Source organism: Aspergillus clavatus, genomic scaffold (assembly GCF_000002715.2).
Source record: "Aspergillus clavatus NRRL 1 1099423829795 genomic scaffold, whole genome shotgun sequence".
In the NCBI taxonomy this organism is placed as follows: domain Eukaryota; kingdom Fungi; phylum Ascomycota; class Eurotiomycetes; order Eurotiales; family Aspergillaceae; genus Aspergillus; species Aspergillus clavatus.
Genome location: NW_001517104.1, coordinates 302,834 through 315,197, shown reverse-complemented (window position 1 = coordinate 315,197; position 12,364 = coordinate 302,834). Strand labels below are relative to the sequence as shown.

General features: G+C 51.2%; 4 protein-coding genes across 4 annotated transcripts; 2 read left to right on the top strand and 2 right to left on the bottom strand.

Annotated features, from left to right (window-relative positions):
• Window positions 1-833: 833 nt before the first annotated feature.
• On the top strand, window positions 834-3,339 carry ACLA_009790 (putative C6 finger domain protein; the record flags this gene model as incomplete). The annotated part of the gene is made up of 7 exons (XM_001273981.1): window positions 834-1,004; window positions 1,073-1,185; window positions 1,248-2,099; window positions 2,156-2,242; window positions 2,303-2,598; window positions 2,674-3,088; window positions 3,159-3,339. 7 exons carry the CDS (start codon window positions 834-836, stop codon window positions 3,337-3,339), a joined length of 2,115 nt encoding a protein of 704 aa, XP_001273982.1.
• Window positions 3,340-3,797: 458 nt separating this feature from the next.
• On the bottom strand, window positions 3,798-6,836 carry ACLA_009780 (vacuolar protein sorting protein DigA; the record flags this gene model as incomplete). The annotated part of the gene is made up of 3 exons (XM_001273980.1): window positions 3,798-3,879; window positions 3,957-6,543; window positions 6,620-6,836. 3 exons carry the CDS (start codon window positions 6,834-6,836, stop codon window positions 3,798-3,800), a joined length of 2,886 nt encoding a protein of 961 aa, XP_001273981.1.
• A 472-nt stretch (window positions 6,837-7,308) lies between these two features.
• Window positions 7,309-9,885, bottom strand: ACLA_009770 (ubiquitin C-terminal hydrolase family protein; the record flags this gene model as incomplete). Its single annotated transcript, XM_001273979.1, has 5 exons — window positions 7,309-8,468; window positions 8,527-9,178; window positions 9,239-9,607; window positions 9,658-9,744; window positions 9,814-9,885. 5 exons carry the CDS (start codon window positions 9,883-9,885, stop codon window positions 7,309-7,311), a joined length of 2,340 nt encoding a protein of 779 aa, XP_001273980.1.
• Window positions 9,886-10,478: 593 nt separating this feature from the next.
• Window positions 10,479-11,701, top strand: ACLA_009760 (mitochondrial 54S ribosomal protein uL5m; the record flags this gene model as incomplete). Its single annotated transcript, XM_001273978.1, has 3 exons — window positions 10,479-10,729; window positions 10,810-11,502; window positions 11,578-11,701. The coding sequence occupies 3 exons, from the start codon at window positions 10,479-10,481 to the stop codon at window positions 11,699-11,701; spliced, it is 1,068 nt and encodes a 355-aa protein (XP_001273979.1).
• Window positions 11,702-12,364: the final 663 nt, after the last annotated feature.

Here is a 12,364-nt window from a genome sequence, read left to right as displayed (position 1 = left end):
CACAGCTGTGTTTCGTTGTATTTATCAGTGACGAGCCGTTGTCGAGTCAACCCTTTTTTGCCTTTTGTTGCCTTCTTGCAGGGGGTCAAAGGCGTGGAAGGTATGTATGTAAGTCATCGATCGGTTCCCGCAACAACTGTGCTGTCAACATCATTCCAGGCCACTCCATTGGGTTTCGGATTGTCTTGGTCGGTTGGTTTGCAGTTGGCTCGTGGAATCGTTATCTATCTGCCTCTTCTCCTGGATTTTCTGGAGCTCTCTCTGTAGTTTCAGTCTATCTGGACTTGTGGCTCGATCACTGCATGTTTGTCGTAGTGACTAGGGAGATTGGACATCTATGTTCCTCAGGTTTGACCTTGTCCAATTAGGAATATATTCTTGATGCGGTCGACCACAACTTACTCCATTACAAATGTTCATTCGTTTCGCCTGCATCTATGTGTACGAGTAAGACTGGAGCTACCTAGCAGATCAATTATTACAGAGAGAATAATATCAATACGTGTGGACTGTCGGCTGCCATGAACGATAGAGATACATCATATGGGAGGGTGCATGCCTCAGGTACCGGACTGAGGCAGGAGCCATGAAGAGTTCTGATTGGCTGCTCGGCATCGGCTGTACCACACTCCGACCGAAAAAGATGCATGCTGACTCACCCGGCCGAACTGATAGCGCATACTGATTGTGCAGCCATCAATGGTCATTTGTTCCAACGAACTTCATCCTCGCTAGCAGGGAGCAAGGCATGGATTCGACCAGCCGAGTGATAATGCATCCATGATCGCGGTAGAGTAGTTAAATCACTCCCTCCGACCTGCCAATCATGCAATATGAGCAAGCGTTCCTACGAGGAGTCATTGTCCCACGGTGGCTCACCACCAGAGCCTATTATCGATAACAGTCATCATAATGGCCTGTTGCCCATCAATGACCTCTTGTCACCAGAACCATCGCAATCTAGTGGTTCGGTCAAGAAGCCGAGGAACTTCATTGCTACCGTAGTACGTGTGCTCTTCTTTGCGTTGGGGAGCGTCCCACCCCCCACCCCCCGTTAACAACATTGGTATAGGCATGTGAGACCTGCCGGCTCAAGAAGACCAGATGCGATGAATCGCGGCCAAAATGCGGACTATGCAAGTCCCTCGGCCTGGAGTGCGTCTACAATGAGCGCAAGTCCTCCAAGTGAGCTGCCATTCCCTTGCCCCGCAGGTTTTCCCCTTCATGGTGCTGACTTCAAACCCTAGGCGGGATCAGTCGCTCAGCTTGATCATGAGCACCCTGCACCGCTTGGAGACGAAACTTGAGCATGTCTCCTCGGCAGTCTGCAATGAGATGCAGCCGATCCATCAGCAGATGCTGCATGCGCTTGAGGGTCTGAGAGATGGGACTACCCCAAGCCACAGCCATCGTGACAGTGACAAGCATGCATCTCTGTCGAAGCCCTTGCCGCAGCATCCTACTCCGGACATGGGGGAGCCGGATGACTTTGTGTTCGACGAACGGCCCAACGTGGTGAACGCCAACGGCCATGTATCCATCTCGTTTAGCCAGCACGGTGTAATCCTTTGGCCAGGGGCCCGGGAAGTCCTGCCACAGCGATTGCTCGAAGCTCACGAACGGCTTGGGAACAACTATGTGATCAACATGGAATCGAAGCGGCCTCTTCTCCCCATGTACATCTGTCCATACCCCCCGCAAGCCGGGGACAGTTGGCTAGAATCGCTTCCTCTAGCGATGATCAAAGGTCTTTCGGACGCTTTCTTCGCTACTTTCAACCCCTTCACGCCGATCATGGACAAGAACTTTTACTTTGCTTTCACCCTCGGGGCGGCCATCGAGAATGGCTTTGGCTACACGATGGAAGCCTGTTTGGTTCTCAACGTCATGGCCTTGGGCTGTCTGGCGGTCCTGAGCCACCGCGAAGGGAATTATCCGCTACCAGGCACTCGAAGCAATCGGTTCGAGCCGCCGGACTGGATGGGAGTCATCCACGAAGAGCCACCAGGTTTACGCTTTTTCAACGAAGCTCGTCGGCGCATTGGCTTTTTGATGTGTGACAATGATATCCAGAGCTGCCAGTTCTACTTGCTAGCCTCGTAAGAGCCCCTTTCAATTGCTTCCTAAAAGCATACCCCGCTGACACGAGGTCTAGGGTCTACTACAACCAGATTCTTCGTCCGATGGATTCATGGGCCATGATCCACCGCGCTGCCACAAGCTGCCTGTCGATGCTGACCAAGTAAGCTTTTTCGGCCTCCTACTCCTGCAATGAAATTTCCCCCCTACTGACTCGTTCAAGCCACGATGTCAATTTTGACGAGTGGGAAGGTGACATGAAGTCGCGAGTCTACTGGAACTGTCTTATGAACGAGACCATCCTTGTCCAAGAGCTCCATCTTCCACCCAGTGGTCTAGCCCGCCTGGAGGAATCCGTCCCTATCCCCAAATTCATCCGGTTCGAACCCGCAGGCTTCGTACCGACCCGATATTCATCCTCCGAAGAAATCGACGACTCCTTCTTCCAATATCACTTTCTTGCGCAGGTCGCTCACCGTATCATTCTCACTCGCATCCGCCATTCCTTGTACTTCTACTGTAAGTCCTTTCGATCCCCCCCCCTACCAACCTTCTTCTGGCTACAGCCCGCTGACCAGTGACAACCCATCTCAGCCGACTCGGGAACCTTCCCCCTCCCCGCCGTCAACGCCGAGCTCCGCCACCAGCTCGAACAATGGCGCATCAATCTCCCTCCCGCGTTGCAATTCTCCGATCCCCAAGCTAGCACCCCCCTCGATCCTCACCTGTCCCCGATTCCGATCTCCCCGCTCCCCATCGACCCTAACCGGCCCCTCTCCCCAGCCGCAGCCGTCATAGAGGCAATGCTGCGCGGCCGCTACATGATCGCCAACTTCCACATCGGCCGCCCCTACCTGTACAAAGCGCTCCGCGCGCCCACCGCCCTCACCACACACGACCTCGAACAGATGCGCAGCGGCCTCCGCCACGCAATGGACTGGCCAATCGTCGGCGGCATCTTCCGCAAGATGAAGAGCTGCATCCCCATTAAATTCGCCTTTTGCTCCCAGTACGTGTCCTCTTCTTCTCCTCCTCCCTTTCCATCTCTAGTACGTACCTAATCATCAACATCGTCCCAGATTCTTTGGCCAAATCCTCCTCTTTTACTGTATCTCCAACCACCCAGACCCCCGTTTACGAGAAACCCTCCCCGTCGGCTGGGAACGGTGGAACGACGAGATGCTGCGGTTCCTGGAGGACTGCGCGCCGTATAGCCCCGCCGTGGCGAAGGATCTGGAGCTCCTGCGGCTCTTACTGTAAATGAAGCCGCTTTCAAGCTGCTCGCGTGGGGGAAGTCAGTTCTTAATGGTTTGCACATTCTCACGCGTATATGAAAGATTTCTTTTCCCGGGACATAATGGGACCTTGATGGTTTCATTGATCTACTTTGTATCTCTCATGAAATCTGGATCGTTCTGGTTTGGCATCGCATATGTTTAGGTGCACCAGCTTCTCTGGGTTTCTCATGTATATACATCCGGGACAGACAAAACATGAAATATGATACCATCTGAATGCAGACGGGTGTTTCGTCCATGACTATACATACATAATTAAATACATACATCTATGCGGAACGCTCAATCGGGAGTATGGAACCAAAGTTGGGGAATCAAATGCGCGTGCGGAGGAAACAGAGAACTCGAGAAAAAAAAAAGGCAGAGAAACCGAACGACAGCAAGGAGTGCTAGTAAGGGGTGTGGAATTGAAGCCCAGGTTCACAACGCCCATTCATCGGCTTCGGACGCAGTGATGAAGGGCTTGTCGATCTGTTTGATGGCATGGTCGCCGCAGAGGATACTGCCACGGGTCTAAATTAGCATTCCGTTCAGGAAAGATAGGAGGGGTGGGAGGGAAACAAGGAATAAAGAACTTACCATGCCTCTGCAACCAGCCCGTCTAATTCCTTCACTATCTCCTCCCTCCGAGAGGAGGAGATGTCTCCCTTATTCAACTGCGCTTGTAAATCGCGAATATACTTTCTCTTGCCCCCCGCGCCCTCCAGCACTTCCTTCCCGAGACAGTCGCTGTGGAAAGCGTGCTGGCACGGGAAGACGAAGAACTGGCGACTCAGCAGCGGCAGCGAGCAGAGCCAGCACTTCTCCCCGGGCTCCACGATAGCGTACCGCGAGTCCAGCGCCGCAATCTCCGCGCGGATCTGCCGGGCAGTCTGCGCCGAGTTGTCCATCTCTTGGCGCAGCGCGTCGATGTGGCGCGAGTAATCTTCCAGCGCACTGCAGATCTCGTCCTTGAAGTCGTCGATGACGACGAAGTCCGGGAAGAAGGGGATCAGGTCCTCGATGCGGAGAAGCTCGCAGCGACGCAGGAACTCGATGGCGTCTTTGATGCCGGTGCCTGGTTGGCGGATCTTTTTCTCGGCGACGAGCAGCCACAGCTTCTTGCGTAGCTTGTCATTGCCCTCCGGCCTGTCGGCGACGATTGCGGCCAACTCGATATCTTCGTGCTGCAGAGCCAGCTCGACCGCTTGAAGATACTGCCCCATCGCGCTGTAGATGTGGATGCATGACTGGACACGTTGGTGTTGGATGCATAACCGGAGCGCGAAATCGGCGTCGTACGGTGGAGGAGAGGATGGTTGGGACTGAAGGTAGGTGAGAAGCCCCGCTTCTGAACTGGACGGGCTCGAGGCGTGAATCGATATCAGCGTATTGTGCACGGCAGCAGAGGGCTTGGGATGGTTAACAACGATGAAGTTGAGGTATCGCACAGCCTGGTTTTGGCCGAGGGAGACATTGGTGGTTTTGTTGTAGTTTAACAGCGCAGGGATGAGTCTTTCGGGCTCCAGGTTTGTCTGTCGCATCAAAATATCCACTAATCCAGTGGCAGCGTGCGTCATCAGAACGCTGCTATATTTGTAGAAGACATCGGGGTCGGATTGCTTCTGTAGCACATTAAGTGCTTCCGACCACTTCTCTCGATGAATCCAATAGGACAGAACGTAGTTATAGTCATTGGTGGCCGTGGCGAAGAAGAGCAGCTCCTTTTCTCGACCATGACTGCTAATGATATCGTAGGCAGTCTTTTTATCCAGATCCGTCTTGTACTTGGTTACGAATTCTTGGAACTCTGCCCGGACATCACTCAACTCATCTTGGATATTCTCGGTGCTCACGCCCTCTGCCAGTTCGGCCTTGGTAGCGATATTATCATCGAGAGCGTTCAGTTTCGACATAAAGACCTCAACCAGCCAACTCGCAACCATAATCCTCTGCATAGACGAAGATCTTTTGTATGTGGCTAATTGAGCCAGGAGATACTTACGCAGCGCATCATGCTCGCCACGATTGATGAGGGTTAGACAGACCTCCTCAAATCCTTTGCTGCTCTTGCCCCAGACTTTGGCTGCTTCCAGATAGCGACCTTTGCCAGCCAGAAAGTCACCAGAAGCGGTAGCAACGGCATCTTTTTGAGCGTTTCCATGGGCGTACACTAGGGCCTGATCAAACATTTGCTTTTGCAAATACACCTTCCAGATATCCCTGTCCTCGTCTTCAGCCACGATTTCAAAGATTTCTTGACTGGTGAAGAGCCAATAGGTGCGCTGCATCGAGTCTGTCAGCAGGCCAAGAGTGCTCTGCCCCGGCTCCAGCACTGCTTGCTCATAGACAATTTCATCACTCATCCGGTTCACCGCGACGACTTTTCCTTCGACGAGGGCTAGAATATGCCATTGCGAAAGTGTCATCGCCGTGATAGGATCTTGGATGAGCTTCTTTCCCCCTCGCGCGGACTCCGTGGCCGGGAATATCGAACGTGAAAGCATCGTTGAGCTTTCGAAGGGGTCGCTAACTATTTCTGGACCATATGGCAACTGGCCATGGTATATACCTTGGGAACTAAGCCAGGCGAATTCCTTCTCGGAATAACCATCTGCGTTGTGCCCATCCCCCGTCGGAGAAGAGATCACCAATGTCGACGGGGCAGCGCTGGATGATTTTTCGATTTCGTGTACCGACGGCGTCTCCCGTTGGAAAAGTTCGTTGTATACCCCCTGGCTTCCGTGTCTCACGGTCTTCCCTAGAAAGTACAAAATCTTGCTATGTGTTGCGACTAGTACCCGTCTTTGTTCAGGTTTGGTAGGAAGCAACTCTGTCCATATCCCGGTCACCGGTGTCCCTTCGGCTACTCTATAGACTGGATTGGCATACTTCTCCTCGCGTCGATAGAATTCCGTAGACGGTTCGATGAAGGTCTCCCAAACCTGACCGTCTGTGGTACCTAATAGGATCTCTCTTGTCGAAGCTGTGGGTAACGAAGGGTTCCACGCAACGCTCTCGATGGAGACGTTCTTCAACCGCGATAGCGGCTTGGGTTGCCGTGACTGAGTATGAAGATAGTAGGCCTCGCCAAGGGTAGTGGTTATGATCAGGTGCGATGCAGAGGGGTCCAGAAACATCCGGCGAATCACTCCAATCTCCGACGATTTCTTCGGTAGGTCGATATCTAGTTAATCCACGTTAGCATGCGACGAGAATGAGTAGGACGTGGGCTCATTGGGCCTTGGGAGGGGCGCAATTACCGTCGATATCCTCCGGGGTATCCAAATCAATGCGCAGTATGCGATTCGTCGATAAAGCAAGAATGAGCACATTGTTAGCAACTTGCGCAGCGACAAAGTCCGCAGCCAACGAGAACTGGAGCTGAACACGTCGGACATCGAACATGGAGAGCGAGGCATCTGCGGGTTCACTCAAGTTGCTGGGAGCAACATAGCTGCTGGATGGGTCCAGCGCCATTATGCGCCGATATCAAGAAGCTAGAAGCTTGTGGGTCATAGCGAGGCTCCAATGAGCCTGACAGGTAAGGAAGAGGAGCACTGCTTGAGCTGTTGTTGTTGTTGATCGGTTATCTTGACTTGGAATGATCGGGGAAGCTCGACGAAGGCGGAGTAGCTTGGGCCTCAGGCAGGACCTCTGTCCCTGCCTCAGGCTCCACTCACTTGAGATACTATATCTATCTCCCATCTAGGGAATCAATCTGGTTTAACTCTACACAAACTATAAATATTATTTCTTAGGTGTTTCATTATGTCCATTATGATTACACATGTTCTATGAACAGATAGTAAAACTAATCGCAGCTAATGGCTTCGCTCGCAAATGGGCATCGATCGTAAATCATGTCTGGGTATCAACTGCCTTTCGCTCTCAGCATTCGTGCACAAGCGAAAGAACCAAGTGAGTAAACAAATGTGATGAATCAGGAGTATCACATCACGACGCATTCCCGATCCAGCTTCCGCCCAAACCTCTCTCGGGATCTATCCTTCGACTTGCCTTTAGAGCGCTCGCGATCCTTTGTGCGTCTGGGGCTCTTCTCCTTTCTCTCTCTGCTCATCCGTATAGACACATCTCCGCTCTGACTGCCCATTTCATTTTCCATCGCGAAGTCGTCGACGTCGTCTTCCGCAGACCCGTCACTGGTGGACTTGTCTTTACTACGACGCCCGGTAAAACGGGAGAAGGTTGCACTAATCCTGCTTTCGCCAGTCTGACTTCCAGCGCGGCTGCCAGGAGCGCTCCAAGTGGACCTAGATCCGCGCCTCGAGTTTGGTGCGGAAGCTTTGCCTTCCGAATCCTTTGGAAAAATCCGCGGCGATGTCGACGAGATCGTGTGCACCTGGAGGTTGTTGGTGGAACCAGCGGTGCTGGAAAAAGCTACACTCGGTTTCCTTCCGATATGATCAACCATCCCGGACACGGTGTCTTCTGGTGTAGTGATTTCGAAGCTTGGTCGACCAGAGCCGCATCCGTGGGCGTGTTCAGGATCCGTACTGCTTGTCGACAATGTATGAAGTTTCCGCATAATCCCTGCCGTATCTATTTCACGACCATCTTCCGACGAATCCGAGCATGCTGGTTTTGTTGCAGGATTGGCTTCTGCAGCATCTTCGTTGATGGGCAGAATTTGGTAGAATAAGAGATACGGGGACTCAGTCTTCAGAGCTTGCTCAATATCGACGAGCGTGACACGTTCCTCGGCCAGATCATCGAAGCGCATCCAATACTGCGGAGTATCGTAGGCAATTTCGGACGCCTGGCCATTAGCCGGATGTGCTCCAGCGCTGGTGCCCCTCACAATGGCTATGTAATGTCCTGAATCGACCGAGTTACCCCGATGACAGACCAGTGCTTGGAGTGATAATTTGAAATTTCCGTAGATGGGACCTTCTTCGTCCATGTTGTCATCCTGAATGAAGTGAGGCAAGCCGATTTCAGTTGGGATGTCGACATATGTACTGAGCCTAATGGCTTTCCCATTCGGTAGAACGGAATAACGTTTCAAACACATGCCAAGCATCGGTCTCTTGGAGGAGAAATGAGCAGCAACCTGCGCATCACTCGTTGGGGTGTTATCTGTGTACCAAGCTAGGAGGCAGGAAAGTCAGTTTCAGCTCGTCTGCAGGCCAAAATTGAAAGCACATACGTATCAGACTGAAGAATTGCCATGCAGGCATCATGACTTCCTTTCGGTAAGAACCCCTCCGAGATTGAGCTGTCGTCGGGGAAAGACAATCATCAGCGTTTGCCTTGTCGTCTGAATCGAATACGAATCGTTCTTGAACAATACTGCTTCGTCGGACGTGAGCGCTTTGAGGCGTGCTTAATCCACTTGTTCCTGTCTGAGGCGTCGAGGAAGTTGCATCATCCGACCGCAGAAGATTCAGCTGAGTCGGCGAGGCTGTGGGGGAGGGAATGACCTCGACTGTTTCAACGTGTGACGAGAAGCCCTTGGTCAAGGAATCGTGTGATTTGGTAGAGCCAACAGTATTGCGCCGCTCGAGATACCGTTTAACCTCAATCCGATTGTTGAAGTAAGATTCCAAGCAGTCCTCCAAGGTGACCGTTTTGCCGTCAAAAGGTTCGGGTATCGCGACCTCCAGCAGACGTTCATTGACGAACTTGTGATCGCTACTCATGTCTTCCTTTCCGGTATGGTATATGTCCATCTTGAGAGTGAGAAGGGGCAACTCCAATTTTTCTGTTATGAATGTGAATGCCTCCGAGGTATCCTGCTGGCGAAGTTGAGCTGCATCCTCCCACCCGCATTCGGCAAGCGCATCTTGCAAATGCTTGGTCTATAGACGCAGAGAGATCAGTGAAACTGACATTTCAATGGTATAATTCGAGACACATACAAGGTCTGTCGTGATCAGCTTTCCCGAGCGCAGCATGTTGACCCAGAGCCTAAGCAGAATGGAAAGCTTTCGACGAGGCTCATCATTGAATGACTTGTAGAGTATCGCTTCAAAGGAATCCAAACGAGCAAACATTGCAAAGAGGAGGGCGTCTAGGTAACAGGTCACACCCTGTCGATTGACCGCTCCAAGAAGTTTCGTACTCGGGGTGTATGATCTAATGATGCCTTCAATCGAATCCTCAAGCAGAAGTAGAAGATCGAACGCTTTCTCAGCATCCCCTTTAGCCGCTTGGAGCGCATAAATAAAATGCTCTTCCTTCAACCCAGTGAAGCCAAGCTGTGCGATACGGCGCTCGAGGATCTTCAGCTACGAACAATGTGAGTAGACATAGACAGACTCATACGTTTCCTCCTTACCTTCTTTTGCTCTTCTTGGTCAGGCTCTGGTGCACGATCAGATGCGAAGAATCCGTTGAAATGGGGTCGGGACAGTATGTTTGAGGCCTAAGGAGTAGAAAGATAAGCGCATTAGCTATTGAGTACTCTGAGATATGGTCATTTCCAAAATTGTACCTCATCCTTATTCTGCTTCCCGACTTTGCTATTTCTCTCGCGTCTAGTGAGAAACTTATGAATCCCACTCATATTTGATAGGGGGCACGTAGGCCTTCAGCGCCTTCAGATTGCAGATAACAATGTCTTCAGGTAATAAATAGACAGATGGGATGTCCAGGGCGCAGAGTAGATTGCGACATGTGGAAGTCGATGAGTAGGTATATCGACAACAGAATCTCTCGTAGGAAAGTGAGCATATCAGGTGCTTAGCTCTTCTGACAGGGCCTCAGTGAATGGCAGCTTCAGTGGCACTAGAGAGAGTGAAATAAAGTGGTCATGAGTCACACATAAAGAGAGACAATGGATAGAGATGACTTCACATAAAATGCAGGAAGCCAAGGATCGAAGAAAGAAGAAGGAATTAGAGAAAAGTCCTTGTGAATGTAGACAAGGACTCCCATCAGCTGTCTATCGCTGTATCTTTTGGTGGGGGATTGAGGCTGATCACATGTATATGCGGATTGTCCTGATTACTGCCTTGCATTTCTGCCAGATCTTCCAGGCACACAAAATGCGCTTCCTCACGTGACATGGTGCGTGCTTTCCGACTCTGAGCCGGAAGTAATTTTTGGGAGTCCGATATACTAATTCTCTCGGCTCAACAACACGACATTTTCACCGCAATGGCTGCCAGTGAGTCGTCGAGATTGCTGGCCAGGTCGCTGCCACGCGTCTTTGCACCATCTTCTGGCCTTCAGAGCTTCTGCTTGCGGCGCAATGCCTCGACTCAGGCAGCGTCGAAGCCTACATCAGACCCCGTCATTGATCTTGAGTCGGCGAGTTCTCTGAGTGCTAGCGTGCCAGAAGATATTATCAAGTCTTTCGATCCGATTTCGAAGTCAAGAGCGCGCAAGACCCAGTTGCCGCGGAGTCGGTAAGTTCTATCTTTTTGGTATCGGCATTTCTTGCTATCACCTCAAAGCAACCCGCTCATACCACCAATTCGGCATCTAGTTATCAATTCCGGTCACCCAAATACGATCGTGGCCCTCTCCATCCTCATAGACCTCCTCCTCCATCTGACCCCTCGTCTCGTCTCTTTGTGCCGGGCCCCTTCTCGCTTCCCCGTGTAACACAAACATGGGAGTCGACTATCGCTCCGGATATTCTCACTCTTTGTTATGTTCACACCCCTCCGGGCTTCACACCACCAACGAAAGCGCCTCGTCTCCGTGAGTGGGACGACAGCTCCCCCTATCACAAGAATCGACCACTGCGTGGACCCCGTGGTGGTGATGTTCTACGGTTGCTGCGCAAACCCATCACCTTCAACAACATCCCCAAGCTAGACCGGATCACCATCCACAGCTATGTCAAGCAAGCTGCTACGGAAAATTCCTCGTGGCTCCATGTCGCCGGTATGGCGGTCCAGGCCATCTCGAACGTCCGTGTTCAGACATACAAATCGAAGGCCAGTGTAGCTACGTGGGGTATCGCACCCGGCAGAGATACAGTTGCAGTGAAGGCGGAACTGCGTGGCGAGGATATGCTTCACTTCTTCGGCAAGTTGATCGACGTCGTCCTGCCTAGAATCAAGGACTGGGATGGTGTCAAGGGCACCAGTGGTGACAGCAGCGGAAACATCACCTTTGGTTTGGAGCCGGAAAGCGTGGCTCTTTTCCCCGAAATTGAGGTTAACTACGATATGTAAGTTATGGAGATATTTTGATTCTGTCCTGCGGTGGCAGTTGGTACAATTGATCTAACATGCACGCGCTTTAGGTACCCGCCGAAGATGATTCCCGGTACTCACATCACCATTCACACCACTGCCAAAACCGATAAGGATGCCCGTCTTCTCCTCAGCGCCATGGGCGTGCCATTCTACGGTAAGATGGTGGACTAGACGCCTCGCGTCATGCCACAATCGTATATGTGCTTCGTTATCTGGAACATCATCCGCCAAAATTAAAGAGCAAGGCGACATGGAATGATGTTTTAGCTCATCTCGCGCACAGACGAGAGCTATTTTAATCACCCTGTGTTGTTTGATGTTCCGAGCGGCAACCACCTGTATCATAGAAACCGTGCGAGAGATCTGTACTTTTTTTTCCTGGGATGAAATGGATCATTACATATTTGATTTCACCTCTTTTTGGTTTGTATACACTTATACCGAAGGGATCAGCAACTGCGGCCTTCGCATAGACATATTATAAAGGACGTGAGAGCTGATCAGCCTTGAAGGAAGAAGAGCAGAGGCACAGTTTGCCAGAACGTGAACATACGCCGCCCATACAATAATTTCGAGTCCACTCAGGGATCCATTAAAAGTATGAAAATAGCATAGGATTATTGCTTGAACCGATCTCGAATTTCAGGACGCTCACTTGTATTCTAAAGATGAAGATGCGAGGAGTTGGAATTCCAGGAAGAAATTAGAATCATATTATGTGAAACGCCTGGTAGATGACAGATTTAAACTGTAGAAACCGATCGGAAGAGGGACAGAAATGCAAGGATAAGAAGGCTTATGGGTATTCAGTGACGGTCGTAAAGTTCAGAAATG